Source organism: Trachemys scripta, chromosome 13 (genome assembly GCF_013100865.1).
Source record: "Trachemys scripta elegans isolate TJP31775 chromosome 13, CAS_Tse_1.0, whole genome shotgun sequence".
NCBI lineage: Eukaryota > Metazoa > Chordata > Testudines > Emydidae > Trachemys > Trachemys scripta.
Window position 1 is genome coordinate 16,001,094 of NC_048310.1, and position 25,571 is coordinate 16,026,664.

The window sequence follows — 25,571 nt, forward strand, 5'->3', positions numbered from 1 at the left end:
TCTTAATTTTGTTCTGTGCTGCCTACAGTCATCAGACAGTTTCAAGGTACAACTTTCCCTACCATCCTGATGTATATTTGTACCCTTGTTTCTGTTATTTCTCTATTCCATAGTTCCCTGGTTTAAAAAAATCACTGCTAAAGATAAATAAATAAATGGAGATATCCTATCTCCTAGAGTTGGAAGGGACCTTGAAAGATCATTGAGGTCCAGCCCCTGCCTTCACTAGCAGGACCAAGTACTGATTTTGCCCCAGATCTCTAAGTGGCCCCCTCAAGGATTGAACTCACAACCCTGGGTTTAGCAGGCCAATGCTCAAACTCTCTATTGTGTCTTCAGCACACTTGTGTTGTTAGCTGAAATGGCAGAATATTCACCTGGGATGCTTGCAAATTTAGGGAGAATTTCTGCTCTCAGTTACACTGTTGGAAATCCAGAGTGACTCCATTAATTTCAATGACCCTTGGATTTTGGTCCTCCCTGTAATTTCTGTGTGTTTTCTCAGTATTAATTGCCACGTATGTCTTTTTCTTAAAGAAAGGATGTAGCAGACTTCAGATGAACCCAGAGGACTCCAACCTGCAAGTGGAACGTTCCTGGCCACATAATATTTTGTGTGTATGAATTATCACAATTTTCACTGAATTGCATCCTGTACAACTTCATTACAGTCAATAGCTTGATTCGGATCTCACTCACACTGATTTATGTCCACTGACTCCAGTGGAGCTTCTTCTGATTTATATCCTTGTAAAATGGAATTGGAGTCAGACCAATGGAATTGCAAGAGTCATTAAGTTAGCACAAAATTTGGCTCCTCAGTTTTGCCCAATGTACTCAGCTAGCCAGACACCTTGTTTACTTGTAATCATATTGTTCTGACATGATGTACATTTCATTCGGATCACATCACCACATATCATGTGTGTTGAATGTTGCAGCTGTAAACTATGAGAATTAATGCAAGATGCCAAGCTCTAGTACGGAAAAGAGATGAAATGGTTGTCAAATGTGCTTAGCATTAAACATACATTATTAACATGGTAATTTGCGTAGACTAATGGATCATTTTCAGCATCTACAGATTATATTTAATTCTATTATGTTGTTCATTTAATCAAAAGTTTCAAAAAGTAAGAATGTACTCCATTGGTCATTATTTTAAACTGCTTTGGTAAAACTAGTGGCTATATTCTGACCTGGAGCCATGAAGTTCCAATTAATTAGTATTTATATTTTGCCAAATTTGGGCCAGGTGCTATGGGGGTAAATGAAAAGCTAACAACCCCATCCAGAGGGCCTTGCAACCTGAATTTTACTTAAAATAGGATGAAATGTCATAGTATTGATGACTTTGCTACAGGTATTGACATGTGAGATTTAGACATTGAAAATAATGGAAGATATATATCTAACTCCCCCAAATCATTTTGAAAGTTTCAATTGAGAGTATCTTTCAATGCTCAGCCTCAAATGACATGGATTTTAGTGTGTGTATATGTATTCAATTGAGAGTGTCTTTCAATGTTCAGCCTCAAATGACATGAGTTTTAGTGTATGTATATATCACGCAGGTTCAATGAAATTCATGAACCTTTCATCAATCAAAGGATGAGTTTCAAGAATCCCTTCCCTAGCCCCATCTCCTTCCCTCACCCAAGCTATTTTCACACAGGTTCTGGGAAGGGTTTCTTAGCTTAAATCAAAACCATGAGAAAATATGAAATTACTCTTGCTTTCTAAAAATCAAACTGAACTAAAAAATTTGAACCCCGTGCTATGAAAAAATAAAATAAAACCAGAGACAATTTAAAATATATCCATTTATAAAAGGTGCATATGGGGAGCTTAAGGATCAGGAATTTTTTATATTGGCATTAATCAAATATTAGACAAGTAACTTAGCATCTCACTGTTAATGCTGAAATGACTCTTAGGATATGTCTACACTGCAAAGAAAAACCTATGTGACAGGGCTTTGCAGGGCTCAGGCTGTGGGGCTAAAAATACCAGGGTAGACATACCTACTCAGAAGAGCTCAGACTCTGAGACTGTTCCCCCCTCACCGGATTTCAGAGCCTGGACTCCAGCTGAGGGAATGTCTATGCTGCTATTTTTAACTCTGCAGGCTGAGCCAATTGACCCAGGCTCAAGACTTGGTGCCAGTGGTTTTTCTTTGCAGTGTAGACATACCCTTGTTCACACAGATGCTGACTCTACACACATATAGAATTTTAAATGATTTACCAACAGATCATACAGCACTCCAATAGAGTTGCCCTGGGATCAACCATATCAACCATATCAAATTTCTATTAGAACATTTAAAAGGGCAAATGTAGGCCATGGTATTTTAGTACTGCCGTACCATTAATTCTTATAATGTGCACTTTGAGATAGTGGCCACCTTACTATAAAAAGTGACTAGAATTTATCGGAGAAGTGCCTGTTGGTACTGTTGTAATAAAGATTCTGTCAGCACTTCCATTACAAACTCTTATTTTCAGGGGTTTATAACTCAGCTGTAACTTGCTATGAGAAATTTTTTAGCACACATACTCTTTGCCAAAGATCATTCCAAGCTAAATGTGGCTTAAATTATGAGACATTTTAAGAAAAAAAAATATCACTTGAAATTTCCTTGGAGCTGCTGCAACTCAAAAATTGTGGCTTTGGTTTCAACAGTGTCTGATCCTGCAGTCTTTCAACATGCAAAAGTCCATTTGATTTCCGTGATAATAAGATGTGCATATGGCTGCAAAAACATGCTCTTACATATATTGTTAAATGTAATCCATAATATAAACTAGTGACATCATGTGTTATATTTGCTTTTAAAATTTTAAAGTCTGAGATACTGAGGTGTATAAATACTCCTTAATGTATGTGCAGTATGGACAAAGGTCATAACTGGAAGACCCACACACAGTAAAGGTCATGGATCTCAACATATCTAGCTTGGAAAGATGAAGGGTTGTCAGCATATGACACTTTGCTTCTGGGCAGTATAGTTATTTCAAACCTGATGACTAAGCCATGTAAATGCTATGGGCATGCAAACTAATTTGCACCACTATCAAAACTGGCAGATAAAGTGCTGAACAGTTTTACAAAAACTGAAATACTTGGCAGGTACAATTCATTTGTGTGTGAGAGGAAACAAAAAGGCTATTTATTTATTTAGTTAGTTATGAATCACTTTTGTACCAAGCCAAGAACACGTGAGGCAGAAATCAAATATGGAATCCTTCCCACTGCCTCTTTCCTAAGGGGTCTCACTCCATCGATTTTGCGGCTTCTGGGTAAATTGTCCCTTTTTCGGAATTGCACAGAATTTTAGATTTGTGCCACAATTGGCCAGTGAGATGCCTCAATTGTTTATGGAAATTAAGTACATTTTTACAGTTGCTGTTCTGACCTCTAAATCTCTGGGGCACAGCCTGCACTAGTGTTACTGGTAGCCATATATCTTGCTTGCCACACTGGATTTGCTCCCTCTATCATCTGTAATTCATGGATGAAGAATCTGTAACAGTACAGACAGTAGCTGTGATAATACAAGGTGAGACGAGCATAGTAAAACTATTAAAAGTAATAAGAATCTCAAGTGATTCTATTGGCTCAGATTAGGGACATGAGAAGATTTTAACAATAATCCAACAAATAATTTCGATCACGGCAAGAAGGATGAATTAGCTGAGCAGTGAATTAGAAGAGCAGAGGGAAATAAACTTGGAATAGCATGAGAAATTCTGAAGGAGAATGTTAGGTACTCTGAGAAAGATATCAGTTTCCTTACTGGATGAACTAGAAGATCAGAAGGCCAGAATAAAGGAATCCCAGAAGAAGATGAGTGTAAGAATTCTTTATACAAAGTTTTCTGAAGGAACTTCTTCTGATAGAAAGAAGGCCATAGAATTCTCAACAACAAACAAACAAAAAAGGAAAGGCGTATTTGCTGGTAGCTTTCTGTGTGTCAGGAGACAATCATGAGAGAAGCACAAAAGAAGAGTGTGGATTTTTCATGAAAAAAAATCGACTGGAATCTTTACCGATTTAAAAATTTGAGATGTTACTAGAGAAATGGGACTAGTACCACTTCTGGAATAGACTAAGCAGATGCAGAGTGATATCTGAAGTGTGGTATCCATCCCCAAACTACCCTCCGTTATTTTTTAATACTAGAGATCAGCACAAAGATTGCATCCAGATGAACAAGGAATTGGAGAACTTGCTGGTATGAGTTATACCCACCAGCGAGAACAACAGTATTTCTTGAGACTAGTCCCTCCATGTAGTTCACTTGGTTGAGACCTAGAAGCGTTTACTTATTTATTTTTATGAGAATTTTCTAAAGAATCAAAGGGTAGTTAGGGATTTCGTTTGTGGCTCTTATGAAAAATCACAATTTTTATTGATTTATAGGCTGTTATGGTCCCCATCATCATCTGAGCACTAAGCACACATTAAAAAAAATGTACCCATACAGCCCTTCTGGGAGATGAGTATTCTATATATGGGGAAATGACACACACACCATGATTAAGTGACTTATCCAAAGCCAGATAAGAAGCTTGTAGCATTTCTAGGGAAAAACACTCTGAATCCCAGTCCAGTTCCATAATTGCAAGCCATCCTTTGGAGTGAGGCTTGCTCACAAGTAATAAAGTTTAAAGTTATACTGGAATGACTTCCATGTCAGTTATAGATGGATAGAAAATGGCTACATCAAAGATTATTGTTTATTATTTGTATGGTTGTAGCACCTAGAATCCTTAGAGTGAAACTTAGGCATGGCAGTTCACAACAAAACATTTTTATTTCAGTTCTTATGAGTTACCACCTCCTATATTTTGCTTTGAGTTTAGGGTTAGGTTGAACCAAAGTCTCCAAGAGAAACTCAGAAAAAATCATCAAATTCTACCTGGTTTTAGGTGAAAACCATATAAAACTACCAAGTCATTAGTTATATCCTAAGGAAAAAAATAACCAGCTCCCATGTGTGAGACAGGCAAAAATCTGCCTAAATGTGCAAATATCAGAAAAGATTGCTCAAATGACCACCTGATTTTTCTCTTGAACAATCTGAACATTCTATAAGCACTGTGATAAAATGGCTGATGTTGATATGGTGGGTCCCACACTTTTCTTGGCAGGGGGGCTAAGATGCCACCCCTTGCCCCTGCTCCTGGGTGCCAAGGGCCCCGCTAGTGGCCAGGGAAGGTGGTAGAGGAGGGAAGTGGGGGAGGGGTCTGGGTTTGTTCCTCACTCTGAGCCCCAGCCCCTCTCAAACTCTGCAGGTTTCTTGCCCTCTTCACCCTTGGGTAGGGTTACCCTCAGTCCTTAATGCTAGGAGAGGGAGTCTCCCTTCCTTCGTTTCTCTGGTCTTTCAGGTCTCAGCAACACACCTCCAAACTCCAGTCCTCTTTCCTTCTTCACGCACATTAACTGCCCGAAGCAGGGTTTTTTTATTAGGTTCCTGACAGGGCCTTAATTGACTACAAGTGCTCCAATTAACCTGTAGCAACCCTCCCTAGTCTACAGGGAACCACACCTTAATTAGCCTATAGCTTATATATCTCCCCTCTCCGACTCCTCCCTGGCCCTGCTGTATCACAGCACTCAATGGCCTACAATCTTGCCAATTTTAATGAGATGGTCATAAGCACCACATGGTAGTATTCTCATTGAAACTCCTCCTGAGCTCAGTCTTGCATCCCGGGTCCCCATCAATTCAAAATACGAGAGCCAAATCTTCCTCCTGACTTATCCTTCTGACCATCATCCTCCTCAATTGGCTCCCCTGTTTTCACAGCACCAAATACAACCCTTTTGTCTTTTCCTCCAATTCCCTTCATAACTTAGTCCCACCCTACCTATCTGACTTGTTATCTTAAGGCTGACTCCCATCTTCACTCTACCAATAATGTCAGCCACAGTCTCCCAATTTATCGCCTCTCCAACAAGCATTTTTGTGCTTTCTCCTATGCTGGCCCTTATGAGTGGAAATAGCCCCCAGTCTAAATCTATACAATCAGCATTTTGTTCCCCTCCAAATCCCTCCTCAAAATTCACCTTTTCTGTAATTCATACCAAAAACTAGCATCTGAATACACCTAAACTGGCTGGAACTGCTCATCTCCTATTATGTTACCCTGGCTCCCCAACCCCGAGCCTGGCTTGCGATTTGTCTCATCCACCTATCATGCCTTGTCTTCTAGGCTATAAATTCTTTGAAGTAGGGACTGTCATTTATCTCACAATACAAGGACCAGACCTGGTTGCCCTTTAGGTGCTACCATGATAGAAAATAATAATAATTACTCATGAAAAGTGTGACTAGCATAAATGTGGTTGCATGAGAGAATACTAACCCTGATAAGTTGAATTTTAACAATTAGGTACAGGTTGGAGACTCATACCGCATTGTATTTTATGCATACACATGCCGCTGTGTCTGTTATAGCCAGAGGACTCCACTATGTCTGTGAATGAAATTTCCTTGCTTATGACTAGTGAGGAGGGATTCAGGTTTTTAGGGATATATTTGACACCCTCCCCACAGCCAGCCAGTCTCTGCAGCACAGAAAGTGTTCACATTAAGATTGATGAAATGGTCATCTGGCTGGGAAGAATTACTGTATTTCAAATGAATAAGAAGAGGAGCTCCGTGTAAGCTCAAAAGCTTGTCTCTCTTGCCAACAGACGTTGGTCTGATAAAAGATATTATCTCACTCACCTTGTCTCTCTGTATTTCAAATGATAATTTATTACTTCCTCAACACCACTTATATACTTGGCACTGTATGGGAGGTACAGTCTATGCAAACCAACCCCATAGTCTTGCTTTACACTGTATGTTGTCTGCAAACCAGATTCTCTCCCTAGAAGAGGTGTATTTATGTGTTTAACTGTACTACAACTTCAGGCAGTGGGAATATCCGCTAATTCTCATCTACTGAGACCCAGTGGTTAGAAGAGATAAAAATACAACTATGGGGTAGAAGAATTAATTGATATTCTTCCTGACAGCCATTGGAGGATGATTAAAACAGACCAGGTATGCAGAAACCTTACAAAATAAAATGCAAAACCAGTGACTAAAAATGGACTTATGCTATAATTGCCAATTAGCTACTCAAAACTACAAAACCAAAAAACATGCACACTCTCCCCCAGCCAATAATGAGGTTGGGGAGAGGGTAGGGAGCGTTTGTTAAAATATCATGTTTGTCCTGACATGTGACCAGATTAGGGACAAAAATCAATGGCGATTTCCCCTCCTACCAACACCTCCACTTCTGAGACATTATTCCTCCTACTCAGTGAATAAATGCCACTTAACAAAATATCCAGCATGGATAGAAACCATATTGTCCATGAGTACCTCTACTAAGGGACCTGCTTTTTGAGTGCAGAAAACTTGGAGGGATTCATTCCAAATAAGAAACCAGAAGCGTCTTATTTTCTGACAAAGGCATCTAAGCTACATGTTTGCAGAAGACTCTCTCCTGAAAATCTGGAAAAAATATGTCCAAGTGTTCTGATGTACATTTGGTAAAAGAAGCCAAGGCAAAGATAGCCACTCTGCTTATATACATGATTCGAGGCAGGAAGCAACAACCCGTGAAAGTTGTGCGGGAATAGTTTCTTTCTTTTGCTCCCATATAGGTTGAGTTCTGAATGAGACGTGGTGATCCAGTACATTGTGAACATTATAAAGCTACAATTGGAGAGCTGCAGAGATCTTCTTCTTGGAAGAACCTTCCCCCTTTATAAACACCTTATACTTCTGGTGCAAACTATCAGATGTTAGAGTAGAAATACTCCACCATGCACAACAACCGAATGAGACTGGCAAACCTGACAAATAATGGTGAGGAACAGATTGTGAAGAGTTTTCCTCTCAAATACACTGATTCTAAGCCCCAAACCTATACAGTGAAGTTCCCATGCTGTTTTCAAGGAGAATATGGCCCACTGTCTTTATTATTGAAAGACAATTTATTTTAGCATTTTGCATAAACAGTCAGCACACTAATCTGCATGCACAGCCGAACCAACATGTGAAAGAACACTTAAGCAATTTGTAACAAGGAAGGAACAGGAGGACAAGTAGAGTTACTGTCACTAAAGTTTGCTTATTTATAGATAAGTTCATTGGTTTAGACATCAGAAAGATACTATCAGGATACACAAAAATCTGAAACACGGACAAACCTACAAGTGTCCAAGCAGATGTTGCCAGATAAGAAAGAGGAATCATCTCTCGAAACGCCTATTAATGTTAAGGTTTATTTTTCTCTGGTTTTCTTTTGCTCACTTTCTTAATTTTAATCATGATTAATGATTATATTAAAGTGACAAAATGGGAGGAAATGTGTGTGTATGAGGGGTAGAATATAGTTTAATAGTCTGTGTGAACTGAGGAACTTTTGGTTAAGAGATACAATATTGCTGCTATGTTTGACTACACATTGGCCTCCCATTAAAAGACAAGTGGAAACTGAAATGATACAGAAAATAAACGTGATGAAGGAAACATTTAAGTCCTCTCACCAAATTATCATGTATGTGCTGAGGCTTCATTAATTTATGTTTGTAAAGCACTTTGAGATCGTACAAGGTACTACATACAATCAAGACATTGCTGTACATCTGAAAAAAACTTCTAAAATTTCTGAGGGATCCAACTTTGGATTCCTTTATTGCCGAGATGCTCCTGGATGTGAAATTAGCACACTTGCTACCATCAAGGCCTGAGGTCCATTGTTTAGCTGAAATTATGTCAGACTGAAGCTTTAATTTGTTCTTATCTCTATGTGTCTACCTGGTATTTTATCCACATTCCAGATTTTCTTTGCTAAGATGAATTTATTCTTTCGTGGTGATTGCCTGGCCCATTTTTTTTCTGTTTTGTTTTCTTAATCTTTTTTTCCCTTATGTGCTGTTTTAAAATGATGCCACTGTTACTTACTTTACTGTACTTCTATTGACAAGTTAATTAAATAATTATTGGAAAAAGAAATAAAACTATATTAAACTATTAGATCTGGCAAACACTACAGCAGGAAAATTTGCAATGTTTTCCATTGTAGTGCATTTGATGCTCAACACTGACCTCAGATCTTTTTCACTTAGACTGCATCTGGTTCTTAATTAGTTTGATTTATAAAATGAAACATAATTGACTCCTTGTCAACATTATGTTGCTAGCAGCACAAATCATAAATTATAAATAAGTGAAGTAAAAGCCTTTTATGATCATGTATGCATAATGGCATGCTGTACATATACAATATTATCCCTTCCTTTATTGCTCTCCTTTCATATTTGCTTGTACTGGTTCATGTTCACATAAATGTTCTGAAATAAACTGTCATTGTGACTGATAATTCACGTGGAAAAAAGGGCTCTCTCAGGAGGGATATGTGGAAGTGAGCCCTCCATTTGAGTATATGGATTCACTGACTATTGGCTGGATACTTTCATCTGTGGGAGTAATGGAGAAGCCAACACAACAGAGATAGGATGAAGACAGGACTGAAAAGGTTAAAAGAGTATCTGGAACAAAAATGCTCCAGTAGATGCACTTTGCTAGCTAAAAAAGAGCAGGAAAAATAATAATAATAAAAAAAAAACAACAAACAAAAAACCCCAAACCACAGCACAGCTGAAGAAGAGCCTAAGGATGCCTAAAAGAGGACAATCAGCTTACCAGGTGGGCCCCTCCTTGCTGGCTGGAACATCAGGTTGGCCTATCCGGTATGAAGTCCAATGAAGACTTGATTGATCACATCTGGCTTATGGCGGAGGAGAGAGGGGATCTGTCTGGCTGGAGCCCTGCATCCTGAATACAGGAGAGGAGTGAATAAGGTTTCAGCTGGACAGAATAGACAGCATGGTCAAAATGTGGAGGAGGTTGGTAGCTGTGTTAGAATTTGTGGATCTGGTCCTGTTCTCTGGCATTGGGTTTCAGCTAGAACAGAGGAAGTTCATTGTCAAGCTGCCAAAAGGAGGCCACCTCTTCAGCCTACAGAGGTGGCAAAAGCTGCATCAATCATTGAAAGAAAGCATAGACAGCAGCCAGGTAGCGTTAAAAGATATGTTTGAAGAAGAAATTGCACACAGTCCTCACCTGTTCCGTGGCTCTAATGAGAGGTGAGCCTGGAAAGAGTAACTGCCTACACGTGAAAAGAAAGATGGGGCAGGTGGCAGAGCACCAGGTATTGGTGGAAGAAGCAGAACAAGATTAAATGTCCAACGTGGAGGGATTACATGCCCAATATACACTTTGCTACAGTGGTGGCAGTGGGAAAATGCAGGTTTCCCCCTGTATTGCTGTAGTCCTCACTACAGATAATAATGGAAACTACTTCTCTACAAGACAGCCCATTCAAATATCACTCAGGTGACAGCATGGGGGCATTACAGAAAATAGCTTATAGATGAGGTAGTAGAGGAGGATAGGAAAAGGGAAGAAGGAAGGTCTCAGACATAAAGGATATGTGCTGAGTGAAAGAAACAAATGCTGGCTTTTCATTGTTACTGGAGTTCTAAGTAGATGGTGCACATGCAAAGCAGCATGTTCTAAAAAGTGAAATATGTTATTTACATTACAATATAAGACAACACAACGGACACTGAAACACAAGTGTATTTGTACAGTGTCTAGCAATATGGGACTTCTTCGCATTTCTGCAGTGTAACAGAGACTCCTTTGTAAAAAAAAGGGGAAAAAAATCATTTACTTTAAACCCTAGTGGCCTGTCTCTGATTTAGAGTAATCGTCAAGAAGAGCGTGAACACTATGAAAAAAACAAAATCAAATCAGATGTTCCTGATCCCTCACTCATCATCAATACAAAGAAACATCATGTGCCATCATGTTGCTGTTCATCTCATGGAGCAACAAACACATCCAACACACTTGCAGTATGACATCATGTTTCAGAACTTCTTCAGTTATATGACTGAATAGGTTTAAGTCTAATTGCCTACTTAGTGCTAAGAATGAAAATGTCCACCACAGCCACTGATCCCTGGCAGTTCCCATCAGATCAATCATCTAGGGACTAAGAATGGGTGAACCAATGCAGAACAAACAGATAACTCCACTCCATTCTCCATGTCCATTTCTACAAGTGAACCTTTTCGAAACTTTACAAATGTCATCCCTCAAAGACACCCCTGAAACTCAAGTTCCTCCCAGTCTTTTTCTTGTTCCAGAGACAATAATTTTCTGCCGGTTTTGATAGGCAACAAATTACCACACCCTCTGTACTGGCTACCTTCCACTTTCTGACACGTTGAGGGGCAGAGCTTAGGCATCACCCACATTCCCAGTCTAGCACTGACCACACTCCACCCACCTGCTACAGTGGTGGTTAAGAGTAAGATGGTGGCAATATCTGCTTACCTGTGTGACTTTAGACCCAGGGTGCTTACTTCTTCTTTTCTCCCCTGCACTGGTGCAAAGTACAACTCACAAAGCTAGGCCTCCCCCCCACCCTTTTTTTTAAAAGAGTTGACCATGAAAAATCACCGAAATCTAAACACCCCTGAATTTTGCAAATCTTCTGGCTCAAAATCTGAATTTTGTGAATCTGTAGACCTATACCTAGAATGTTATCTTTTAACTAGAACTGGTCAGAAAATGCTGATTTGATTAAATTGAAAAGTTTCATGAGAACATATCTATTCTATTGATTATTTGCAGGAAATTAGTGAAACCTTTTGTTTTGATAAGGTCATAACATTTAATTTTGACTAATCATTTTGACATTTATATTATAATACAAATGTCAAAATAATAAAGTTGAAATAAAATGGTTTAACCTTCTTGAAATGAAATGTTTCAACCTTATCAAAATGTATCATTTTGATAAGATTAAAATGAAGTATTTTTGGAATGTTTTGCAAAAAATTCTGAGTTTTTGACTTTTTGGCCTGATTTGGGACAAAATGAAGTTGATGAAAGTTCCAAATTTTGATCATCTCTACTTTTAATCCGGTACAAGATTGCTAATATGATATTGATAACATGATTTATAGGCCTAGGCCCAGACACTGCCACGATTTGTGTTTTTGGAGGAAGGTGCCACTTCTGTCAGTGGGTGGCAGATTGTCTCACACATGTTACCCAATAACCCTGATGTCCATGAAGTATTTTCAGATGTTCAATTATTTAAATACATAAGCATCCAGTCTACTTAGGGCCAAATACTGGCATCTGCCCAGCGAGTAGCACCTCATTATGCAAGTAGTCCCATTGATTTGAGATGTCATAATGGTGCCCATAGCAATTAAAGAAATTCTGACCAGTGGCCTTTCTAGGACTTAGCAATTTATTTTTTTTCATTAATAACATTCAACTCATATTTTAAGTGCATGTACACACTGCCAGTGCTGCAGATAGGGTGGCAAAATGTTTACTTATAGGCATCAGGACTTGCAGTAACTGCTTTGCAATCACATCAGTGATTTTTAAATAAAAGCATGACTTCAGATGTGATTTGGTACATTTCAGAAATGCACTTTGAAAAATATGCAAACCACCTTAATTACTATGGATAAAAATGAGTATAATAGTTAAACACATTAGAAATATGGAAGCATGTGCTTCCCCTGGAGAACTGCCACTGTTAAATGAAATCTGAGCCAGGGTGGATGACAGCTGGCCACAAAGATTCCTGATGCTCATGTAACACTGCATGAAATGGCAATGGAACATGAGGATTTATAGCACATGTGCATAAGACAATAGGAGTGCTCACATTCTGGACATGCATTGTACATCCATAGGCAGTGATGGGTTTAATGGTGTCGTTGGTAAAGCAATTTGTACTAGAGGTTGTCTTTCAAACTGGGCAGAGCAAAGGAAGAGTATTCAGCTAACATATTTTAACTCTCCAAGCTATCTATATCTTATATCTATCTATCTATATCTATCTGTATATGAACATCAATCAAAAACACAGTAGGGACTTTTAAAGGTGATGACAGACAGACAAACCAACCAAAGAAAGGAAAGGGAGCATGATACTCAGTGACAGAATCCTGTATTAGCACAACCAGAGTTACTATGGTGGGAGCAAAAGCTATTTTGCCATAGATTACCCTGTGAGTATGCATGTCAGAGATGCTGCTAAAGAAAATGTCTGACAATTGGAATATTTATATATTTTTCTCTTTTTGTTTTTATTAAACTGAAGGCAGAGAGATAACAGAAACATTTCCTGATTTCATATATTTTCTGGACATTGGCTTTTAGCATTTTCATTTTGGACAGTAAAATGAGGGGAAACAATCCCCAGAGGTGTTGCATACTTTTTCAGATCATTCATATAGTTTGGAAACAATTGCTTATAAATGGAAAGGAGGTGATTTGGAAAGCAAGTTTTAAATAAGGTGAGTAATTCAAGCACAGGATGTCATGTAATCCAACTAGTGCTTGGGTGATATATACGGTATGATTATAACAACAGGCTATCTTACTTTAACCACATGGCACATTGCCTACCAGTTTCAAGTCACCCCACTGAGGAAATAACTGACAGATTAAAATTGTTCAATCCAAGGAGCAAAATATTGCACTTTTAAGCATGAATATTTTGGAAAATATTATGTACATGTACAGACACACACATTGATAATTGTGTGTGTGTGTGTGTGTGTGTGTGTGTGTGTGTGTGTGTGTGAGCAGAGAAAATGGTGCATGTAGTCATAAGTGTGAGAGTCTAGAAACAATATTGATTGTATATATAATAAGTATTGTACCCAGGCTACCCAGAAATTGAGAATGGCATTTATAACATTTAATTTTACTAGGAATAAGCTACACCACAGAAAGGTTTCTCATTAGAGTATATATGATGCTTCAGTTTAAAAGCAAAGTAAATAAATATATACTCTTGGTTTTATTCACTACACCTGCACCAATATTCACTTTGGTCCAGATTCTGGGCTTCTCATCAAGAGCATGGAATGTCTGTTGAGCTTTTTCAGGAGTATTAATGTATGCCCCCAATGTGGTCCCCCTGTGCTTAGAGGGGCAGGTTTTCCCTTATCTTGCCCATTCTCTTCACTACTGCCCCTTGATGGGTCCCAGCAGAGTTTAGCACTATGTACTCTCTCATTGATGCAGTGAAAATGTACCATTTTCTCTGCCAGGAGAGCTTCTGCAGCCCTGGACATCTGGGGACTATTTGATCCAGGGCATATTTTCAATACACAACAAATTTGCCATTTGAGGAAAATTTTGAAGTTTTATCAGTTAATGGCAAACATACATTTGCTAGTTTTAGAATGAAAATTGCAATTTGCATTTGCAAACAATACTTGAATGCGTGGGAAAACTGTCTTTTTTCATAAGGCTCTGCTCTTGACTGATCAAACAATAGGGATAATGAGAACAGGGGTTGCTTAATGGCATATACGATACACTATGTTATAAATACAAGAGAAAGTTATATACGATATACTATGTTATAAATACAAGAAAAAGTTCATGTGCTAGCACTAGGCTTCTAGTTACATTTTTCATGTCACGCTTTTATCAGAATACTATAAATCAAATTCCAAAGCCTCATTTTCACAGGTCTCATTTCAGTTTAGTGGTGCCGCAAGGCTACAAAATTCCTTCTCAGTTTCCTAAATAATTGGTGGCATTTCGTTATCCACCTCTGTGTCAGAATTAGTGAGTGGTGACCCATTATATGTTGAGAGATTGGCCCTAAATGGATAACCATTCTAAGGGTTGAGATACATTGTCAGAGTTTATCCAAATCTATCTGAACATCTTTGTTTGCTTGGACATCTTACAAAATCAGGTTTTCACCTGAGATTATTTTCAGCATTTCTTGCTTTGGAGGCAGTCAGAAGTAATGCAAGAACAGCATTACTCACGGTATTTCGTTCATCCATCCAAAACCAGATACAAAGACATACAAAAATTAGATAATCAATCACTTCAGTCATAATTAGCAACTGTGCGGCCATATAGCTCCAGGTAGCCAAATATGGGATCTGTCCTTGACTCACATGGTTGGGTACCTGGACTGATGTTGCCATATGGTTTGTAAGATTGGGTGACCTGATTATGTGTTAACTAAGTAGGATTTTCAAGTCCCAATCTGATGGAGAGAGAAGGGTTTAATACATCTGGTCAGTTAACAGAATGATCAACTCTGCTTGCATCACAGTTCTAGAGAGTGAGCCTATCTTTCAGTAGGTTTTCTGTGACCAGCAGCAGCACATTTTGCTAAATTTAAAAATTATCAACCCATTCAGTGACACAGGAGATACAGGAACTGAAGTTTTGGGCTCAGACAGAATGGAAGAAAATCATTGCATATTGTTTTCTGAGAGATGTTCTATGGACTTTAGCAAGATGCATGAGGTTCCTGATGATGTTCAAGATTACTTTGCTAGTCTAGCCATCAAAAAGGCAGTAGAGGTCCCAGTGAGTTATTTCAGGATGTCTTGTCTATGGAAGAGATTGTAAATATGCAAATTTACCAGATAGAAAATACAAAAAATCTTGTCATGGTGCCTGTAAATCATTTCACGGGAACAGAATGTAGCTATGAACACTGGCCAATTTCTGTAACACATAATGTATTCTTGTGGGGGGAAAAGTGTTTTGCGGCGTGCAAATGAAGACCCAACATTATGTCAAAAGGTCAATTAAAAACATTTAGTAAAGGCAGGTTTTAGCCTATTAGAATATCACTCGTCGCCTGTGCAGCACAGTTAAGACAGCTCACAAATTGTTAGATCACCTGGTGACAGTCTGGAAGGCTTAAAAGGCATATTAGCCCAAAGGGGATGAATTAAAGTGAATTGATAGTCAGAGGTTTTTGTAAGTATGTTACAAGAACAAACTCAAGCCGGTACTAGTATGTAGCCTTTCTTTATTATTTGGGCCAGAAAATATGCCCGTCAGAAACAAAACCACTCAGCTTTGATTTCCACAACAGATGTCAAACTGCATTGGTTGAGTGCTAGTGCCAAGAGAAAAGATCAATTAAAACTACTGCTCCTTCAAGTACAAAGGTGTCTGCCAATCCCAAAAATGCCAGTGCAGCACAAAGGAAGCAATATTAGAGAGTAAGACAGTTTCAGAAAGACCCTAGAAAAGTGGTGGTTTTGCACAGCATTGTGCTTCACAGAGTATGGAGAAAGGCAAGAACCGTTCAAAAAGAAATTAAATAAGCATAAAGAAAAGGAAAGGAAAACACAATGTAGTAACTTCATAATTTAAAAAAATGCATTTGTAGTTTAAGAAGTCACTGAGACACTGGGCTTAATTCCACATTCAGTAATGCTCGGGAAATACTCTAACAGCCACCAAAGCTATTCCTGACTTGCACTATTATACCAAAAGCAGAATTTGGACCAATGAGTTGAATTTTACAGGAACAATAGAGTAAATTCATCAGGCATAATCAGTCATGCTGATTGTGAAGATAGAGAACATTTTATAAGTCATCCTTAAGCATCGATGATTCAGTGGCTTGACTATGTAAGGAGCCTTTATGGCTCTGTCCACATAGATGCTGGGAGTGAGTTTCGCAGCCTGGGTGGACAGAGTTGTGTTTATGGAGCTCGCACTAACATGCTAAAAAATAGCAATTTGGATTTTTCCGGCTCATGCTGGTGCTCAGGCTCTGAAGCCAAGGGAAGGGGGTGGACTTTAGAACCCAAGAGCCAAAGCAATGTCTACACTTCTATTTTTAGCATGCTAGCCTGAACCCCACTAACATGAGTCTGTATAGACATATCCTCTGTGACATGACACCTTGCCTCGCCTCAGCTATATTATCCCAATTTTGGATTTGGCAAGAATCCTTCCTATACAAGAGAAGATTTGTTCTAGCAGACAAAAATTGGACTGTTTTAAACAGCATAACAGTCTTGATAAAACATGCTTAAAGGGTGTATGTTATAAGTATGTTTAAAGGGAATAATGTTATTAGGCAGAAAAAGATGGATGTAACTATATATCCTCACATGGAATTTGCGAACGTTTATTCCTTAATGGGTGTGGATTTGTTATAGAAAGAAAAAGTGTAGTGGATTTATTATGATTATTATCATTAAAATGTTAATTATAAAACAGTATCTCTATTGTACACAAGAGTGGGATGTCAAAAAAAATATTAAGGCTCCACTCCTTCTCCCACGCTAGTCAATGGGAATTTTGCCATTGACTTCAGTTGGGAGCAAGAGTGAATATTAAAAGGGTAATAGATTGGAGCAGGAAGGTTAATTAGTGGTATGAGTGGATAGTCTACACTCCAAAAAAGAAATGTAAAAACCTTTGTTTATTCTGTCGTGCTGTGGAAGGTAATTCACTGTTTATGGGAGCTTCATATTTAAGGCACTTAATTCAAATTGTGTTCTATGATTTTTGGACTATGAAGAAGGTTTTTTTAGTCACTTTATTTTCTATAATGAATGTACTAATTAAGAATACAGTCCTATAAAGACTCTTTAATTTCCTTTGTAAAGATACATTCATAAGAATATATATAAACTTAGAGTGAATAATGCTACAATAAACATATCCAAAAAGCGAAAACCATGATATTTTTAAATAGGTTCAGAAATTTATTTTTTATAAGGCCATATTTATCAAAGCAGTACCAACATACTTCACTGGCTGCTACAGCTAGAATAACAATTGGTATGAAAATGGTGTTTTCTTCTTAAATGCTTAAATATTTCCTTTATACACACAAATAAAATTTCATATTAATACTAACAAGGCTGACTAGCATATTTTGATTTCCTTCGTAATCATTGCACAAACATGATATAAGAGACTGAAATACAGGATGCAATGTTATGAGAAAGAAAACCCTTGCCTGACATACAAATACCTAGGAATGCACTGTTTATAGAATTATTGTGATCATTTCCAGCTCTCTCACTATATGACCTTCAGGTATAGCTGTGTGCCAAGAACAAGGATCAGACTAAATTTATTACTCAAAAAAAGCAAAATGGATTAAATTTTCTTCTTTTTCCCCCCACCATGAATGAATTCCACTTCTATAGTATTATACAATGAGACTATGCCCTTCCAGAAGTGCTATAAAACTGCAATTCTAAAACAAAGTGCCCTTCAAGACTTTGCTGACCGAATAGTTTTCTCATCCTAGTTAGAACGCGTTTAACTGTAGTACTTCAGAATCTGTACACAGACACCAAGATGGCTTAAAATGTGTTTCCCTTTGGGGATTTAGTAAACATTTAGTTAGATGTTCTTGACTAGATGTGAGCCAATGTGTGTTCAATATTTATTTATCAACATAGTTTTAACCATTTATTTTACAATCTCTGTCTCTCTCTGCTATCTCAAAATCAATAGAAGCATAGTACAAATTAAATCCCTCTGTTCAAGTTTTATGTAACCCAATGAGTTATTTTCTGGATCTAAATTCTGTTTTCATTTTAGTTTTCTTCTTATCTATTGTACAGTTATTGGAAATAGATGTGTAATTATGGTACCATTACACAGATAAACCACATTCTAATTGCTCAAGTGACAGATTGGTAAAGTAAATGGAAGTCAACCAAGCAATGCAAAAGAGAAATAAAATAAGTTATACAGTGCCACACTATATACGTTTTATGTTTACCTTCATTTTTCTTGATGGTGAAATTCGGATTGTTGACCATTTCAGGAAGAAGACTATATAGAAAAAAATGTCCATTTTTAGGATCATCTTTGTCAATGGCACTGACAGTCTGAATTACCTGCAATAGAAAAAGATTACATAAAATGTACAGCCTCAATGTAAGTTCTATTGATCACCAACACCAGGTTTTATAAATTAACCCGCTATATATAAAGATACTGAAAAATCTGCATTCACTGATGAAAAGGACATTCTTTTATTATATAGGATACATTCTGATTTCTACTTTCACAAGTGTAAGAACCCTCCCATACACATACCTAAACTTCTATGTGGATTGCCCAGATTCTATAGAAATGTAGGGCTGGAAGGGACCTCGAGAAGTGATCAAGTCCAGCCCACTGTGATAAGGGAGGACCTAGTAAACCTAGATCACCTCTAACAGGTGATTGTCCCACATATTCTTAAAAACCTCCAATGATGGGGCTCCCGAAACCTCCCGTGGAAGCATATTCCAGAACCTAACTACCCTTAAAATTAGAAAGATTTTCCTAATATGTAACCTAAATTTCCTTTGCTGTAGATTAAGCCCATTACTTCTTGTCCTACTTTCAGTGGATATGGAGAACAAATTGATCACATTCCTTTTTGTAACAGCCCTTCACATATTTGAAGACTGTTTTCAGATGCCCCCGCAGTCTTCTTTTCTCAAGACTAAGCATGCCCATTTTTTGTAACCTTTCCTCATACGTGGTAGCCTCTGAGGCACAGTGTCTCCTGGGCTACTCATGGTTTGATATAGCTTTGCACAGAAATGTGCCTAGAACAGTCCAGCCATAAAACTCCCTCCACTACCATTCTCTGCCCCCTGAGCTGAACAAAGTTCTTAAAAATGTACCTTTTTTGTGTGGAATTGTGCATGTCTAATATCAACCTAACAGTGATACTCAGTTTTTAAGTTAGAATAAAATTTGACCAGCCATTTCAGAATGTATGGAATTGCAAAAAAACAATCAAACCCTTTTCTTCTTTTAATAAAATGCTTAACAATTCTTGCGCAAAAATCCCCACAAAACTAGGTTTGATTTAACACATTAACTTAGGATGCTTTGCACATTGTCCAGAATATGGTGCTATTTTAGCTATGTTTGGTGGGGAGGGTTGTTTTTAAATACCAAAGTTAGGAAAATTTGAAAATCAACTGCACTTATTCTGCACAACATCCATATTCAGTGGTGTATATGGAATGCTAGCACTGCAGGTACAGTTGCTGATCTTCCTCCAGGCCAAATGGGATTGCAAAGGACAGGGGGGAATAATATAAGAATAGAACACTTCCAGAAAAGTAGGAGAGGAATTTAATGGGGTTTAAAGTTTGGGACAGATTTACTTGATTCCAAATATTTCCCCATCAGAAGAAGTGGAGACAGGGAGAGATAGGGACCTAGACACAGGTCTCAGGGCCTGATACTGCACTCTTGAACTCAATAGGAATTTTGCTGTTAGATTCAATTATGTAGGATCAGAAACTTAATGAGTATTATTTAAATTTTCTCCACTGAAGTCAATAAAACTTTTCTCTTATTGCTTTATTGCCAAAAGCATCAGACCCTAAAACAAACAAACAAACAAAACCCTCACAATAACAACTAAAAATGTGAAACTCCATCCTGAGACAAATATATTTAAGAGTAACAGGATTGTGGCAAGAGGAGCCATCACAATGAAGTGAGATGCTCCTCCAGTCCAGCAATTTTCAGAGCTGGGTACACAGGCAAGGCTCTCTGCAAGCTAAGGACTAAGGGGCTTGGGGCTAAGGACACAGACCTTCCCCACCACTGAGCATTGTCTTCATGTATGGCCCTAGAGCAGAGAGAGTATCCGCAGCAGTATGAGGCAGGGGACGGAGGAGTTGGGGAAGACGTGCTGCTGGGACTTGCGCAAAAGAGAAGGCCCCAGGCAGCAGCAAGCATCAGAGTGGTGCTAGCTCCAAACAACTGAGAGGGAGAATGGTATGTCTGAGCTAGGTGATATAAGCCATAGTTCTCACATGTGCTTACATTGTAATTTGACGGTGTGCACATTTTATAATTGTATACTTTGTTAGTTTCCTAATATTTTCTTCCAGTACTCACTGTGGCTTCACTGGACTTGACGAAGGCTTTCAGCTAATTTTATTTATTTTATATATAGGCCTAACTTTTACATTCCTCCACTTGCAAAGATTTAGCTGCCATAACTTCAAATATATAGTGCTTAAGGAGAAACAAAAATACCTATAAAATAACCTAAAGTAGTTTTTCACTACATAAAAAGTCTCCCAATTAAATAATTGTATCAGGGGATCTTCAAGGCTAGAAGCAAGTGTTGCCTGTCCCACTGCAAATATGGGATTTTCCCTTTTCAGAGGTGTTCAGTTCCAATTTCTATCTCTGTAGGTTTGTAAAATATCAGACCATGTTTCTAGCTCAGGACTGAATATTGCTGATCATGGGTCTTAAAGCAGTGCAGGCTGGAATGGAATTCCAATTTTTGGAGGAAACAAAACATTGTTGTGTGAGAGGTTTTTTTAAACTGTGACTTTTTGAAACTTGGAGATTTAGAATGTTATCGGAAGACATAATGGGGAAATCTATTTGTGGGCAGAGTGAAATTTAGGTGCTCAAGTGTGCATGATAAATGCAATTTATCACATGGGTATGCAATTTAAATATCTTGCTGGTTGCTTAACTGTAGTTCTTTCCAGTGTTATGTGGGAGAATTGGTTCTAATTATTTCTCTCCTTCTCCAGGGTTTCAATGAACTAAAAGTCACTAGCCAGCCACCATAGTGCCATGAACTTTTCAGATCCCAGAAACTATGCAAGATAGTTCAGGTCATTATTTAGATTGGAAATATTTAAGAAGTGGAATCTGTGGGCACATACATTGTTTTTTGTGCACAGATTTAATGCTTCTCAATCTCCTATGAAACGTATTCCTTACATTGAAATTATTCTCACCCATATGTCATCAATTATTTTTTATAAATACACACAAAAATATAGTCAAAACTTAGCATTAATAAAATGTTACATTTGTTATTTTACTAGCACAAGCCAAGAATTTAGGAGTTAGCATTCCCATAGCAACCTTACTCTACTCCTTTCTGTTTATGCATTACAAAAGGATTTTCTTCAGCATATAACATATGTGCAGTAATATTAACTGCTTTGTAGTTGACCTGTCCTCCTGTTTCCTCACAGGATTTTCAAATGATTCTGAACAGCACAATAAGGAGCTCCACAGAATAAAATTGGTTAATAAAAGATAGTTTTAAAACCTCTGACTTATTGATGCATATATGTCAGGTTGCTACCCTTAAGGTTGCTGAATTCCTCAACATTTTTCCACATAAAATTTCAACCTTGATTTTCTGTTAACAAAGTTTGTGCATGTAATTGAGTATGTATATGTTTTAAGGAAGAGAGCACTAAATTAACATCTTACCTAACAGGCATATCTGAATTGAAATTAATAGCATAGGTATCCCAGAGGACCGTATATCGTTATATTCTGCAACCTTGTATTACATTCCTGCAAAGCCACAGATGCCTAAAATTATAGCATTCCTAGAAGAATATCAGTATAGTAATAGTGAATGCTACTGAAAGGTATATAGCAAAATCTTGCAAATATAATGTACCTATCTCTGTATGATTTTAATGCACAGCATAGTTTTAATATACTCAAAACATACCAGAGCAGAGCAGCATTACAGAGTATGGTTTTATGCGATTACAAAACTTTGCATTGGTAGAAAATGGGAGGAAAGGCATTCTCAAAATTAAAGTCTAGTTTCTACTATTTGTAACCCTCCCCGTGACTAGAATATCACAGACTACAAAACTTTCCCAGAAAATGTGCTGTGCAGGCACACTATGAGTTACAACTGAACTATCCTGCAGATTCTCAGAAACGTAGAAGTGGACCCCGGTTTTTGCAATTGTCTCCATGACTATTCAGCTAGAACCCACCTTCACCAGTAGCATGGTCTTCCCCTCCCTCACATGGGACTGGTTGACACTGCACACTATTAGTACAACTAAGTAGAATCAAGTTAGAGACAAAATGTCTGAGAAAGTTGTATTCTATTTTAAACTAGCCTGGCCCTAAGGCCTATGGGCTTGCTGGGTCTACAGTAATTTGAACTTTGTAGCTAGCAAGGGATAATATTAAAGGCAAAACCTGTTTTTCATCAAATTGGAAAATGCCTTGACAATAAATCAGATTTTTCCCCTCAAAAAGACATTTTTAGTATTTTCCTATTGTATGTAAAATGTACAAAGAGCTACACGTATACATGTGCACATACACTTTTTCTATCAGGTTTGAGTTTTGTGTTTTGCTGTTACAGATTCCGAATAAAAAGCAAAGAAAATTCATCTGGCAATATTATACATCAACAGTTTTTAATACATTCTGTCACGTCACCAGCAGTCGCGCTTGCCACTCTCAATTGTATCAGGACCCAAAATAGAACACTTGGAAAACTGAACTGTAATAGATGGTTCAGTCAATATATTTAGGGACTGCAAATAAGGTTTGGTAAAAGGTTCAGATGTAATCTTTTCCCTTAAGGTGATTCAAATTCAATTTGAACTTAGGTTTAAGTTAAACTGCAAATGTAAATATACTGATGTTGCATAAAGCTATTGACCCTTTCTTCACATGCAACGATGCTGCTTTAAAATTTTAAACGCCCAGCTAAATTAGGATTTAGATACTACGTATTACAGCATCACTTTCTCATGTTAATCTTCTTATGGCTTGGAGATGTAGCATTATTTCAACTTCAGTTTCTTTAAAAAAAATGAAAACCTTGACTTGTCCATATGTTTACTTGCAAAATTTTAACACAGAATACTAAAAGAAGTAAAATAACAGCCAGTGTATTTGCTGAGATTTTGCGATGAGCTGTGTGCTGCGTAGTATGACTGCTAATTTAGATCCTGCTCCTGTAAGTTACAGTGCAATGGTGGATACTTGCACCTGTCCTGGGGCAAAAAATGGAGAATAAGTTGCAGAATCAGGGCCACATGCCCCAGTGTGGGAATTAGGACGATCCACTATTTCATAGGATTCTCTGTCTCTTCTCTTACTAATGTTTGTGGTAGTCTGATACTACAGTGATTAGGGCAGTATAGAGCTGGTTACATTTTTCTGATAACATTTTAAAGTGTTCATGAAAAAATTTTAAGTGATTTTGTCAGTGTTGTTACTGGTTTTCCATCAGCTATTTGAGTTTTTTAATTTAAAAATTTGGAAAAAAAAGAAATTGTGATTTTTTTTCCACCCAACTCCAATGTGGTACAAATGCTGAGATAGATGGATACTAAAACCAATTCAGAATATATCTCTCTCATTTCAAGCTACATCTAGTACATGCTCACATTTTGAGAACAGTCACTGAGCCTTAGATGTGGATGTAATCATTAGCATAATACAATATTGGAAACAGAGATTATGGAGATCTAAAATCCACTCTGAAATTTGGGAGTATAAATATCAATATATTCTCTGGAAAGAAAATACCCTCTAAAAGGAGACTACAATAAGCTTATTTTCAATGGTTATAAAGAATGTTTACTACTCAAATGATGCATTTGTGACAGTAAGGTAAAAAAGTAGCTGGAAGGTCAAAACATTGATCTTTTACAACAATCAAATCTTGGCACAAAAAGGTTCTCAAACAGTACTACTAAAATAAAACAATTTCTGATTCTATTGTCAGGTAAGATATTTTGGCAAATAGTGAGTTTAACGCCTAACACCCACATGAGGCACAAGAATAGTCATATTAACAACTCTAGTGTCATGCTGTCAGCTGCTGTTTATTTAAAATTAAAATGTCACTACTCAGAATAAATTATGTAGTTGAAAAACAGTGGATTTCTATAACACAAGCTGGACAAAATGATTATATTTCATCCGTTCTGTATTGCTTTATGTAAGGTTATGTTATATCACTGAAATTGCATGCGATGTACTCACCCTTAACTCTCTATACTTCTGCCTAATGAAGGACACATTTGAAAATGCTTGGAGGTTTGGTTTACTTTGAAGAAGATTCTAAAAGTTAGAATTCACTTCTTAAACATAACCAAATTTATCTGACCTTTTTGAAGTCTCTTATCCCTTCCTGGCGTGTATCCTTCTTCTTTCCTCAATCCATAGTCCATTTCACCAAAATCACAAGATGCACATCACCCACCAAGTGTCTCTCTGAGACTACATTCCTGAACCAAAACCTTCCAAAACTCTATCCATACCCATTGTTAAGGTCCATGCTTTTGGTGCCAGTGTGACATACACTTTGGTGTTTTATTATATATTCAGAGGTTTCTCCTTCCGCCCCATAATAAATCGCTTCCAGACACACGTGAAACCTGAGAACTCTAGAGCAATAGAAGAAAGCAACTTGCTCAGAAAAGACGGCCAAACTACATGAGATGGATATTTATCATAGCTGAGAATCAGGAAGAGGGAAGGTCTTCTTAAATGACCTCTTTTCACCTAACATACGGTTTGAGTTAGGCCCACCATAGTTTGACATTTGAACAGAGATTCAGGCAGGTTCATAATTTTCTCCTAATCAAGGACATGATCTTGTTAGGTGCTGTTGATCTCCCTGAACTCCTACTGAAATCAATGGGAGTTTAAGGAACTCATCATCTTACAGGATCATGCCCCAAACTACTTATCTTTAGTTCAAACCTCATCATTTTGATTATAAATAAAGTAATTAGGTTTCTCCTAAGCAGTGACTAATAATAGCTCATACATCTGCAAAGGCAAATATTTTGAGATAAAGGGCGTATTAGCTCAACATTACATTCCAGACAAAATCTACCTAATTTGGAGATACGATACAACTCACATTTGC

At 37.6% G+C, this 25,571-nt stretch overlaps 1 protein-coding gene across 2 annotated transcripts in view; it reads right to left on the minus strand.

Moving 5' to 3' along the window:
• CDH8 (cadherin 8) overlaps positions 1–25,571 on the minus strand; it is a 201,843-nt gene that overhangs the window by 16,472 nt on the left and 159,800 nt on the right. For both annotated transcript variants that reach the window (XM_034788598.1, XM_034788599.1), the window contains one exon: positions 18,648–18,765. In XM_034788598.1, the coding sequence (XP_034644489.1) occupies positions 18,648–18,765 (118 nt within the window). The remainder of the gene's footprint in view (positions 1–18,647; positions 18,766–25,571) is intronic.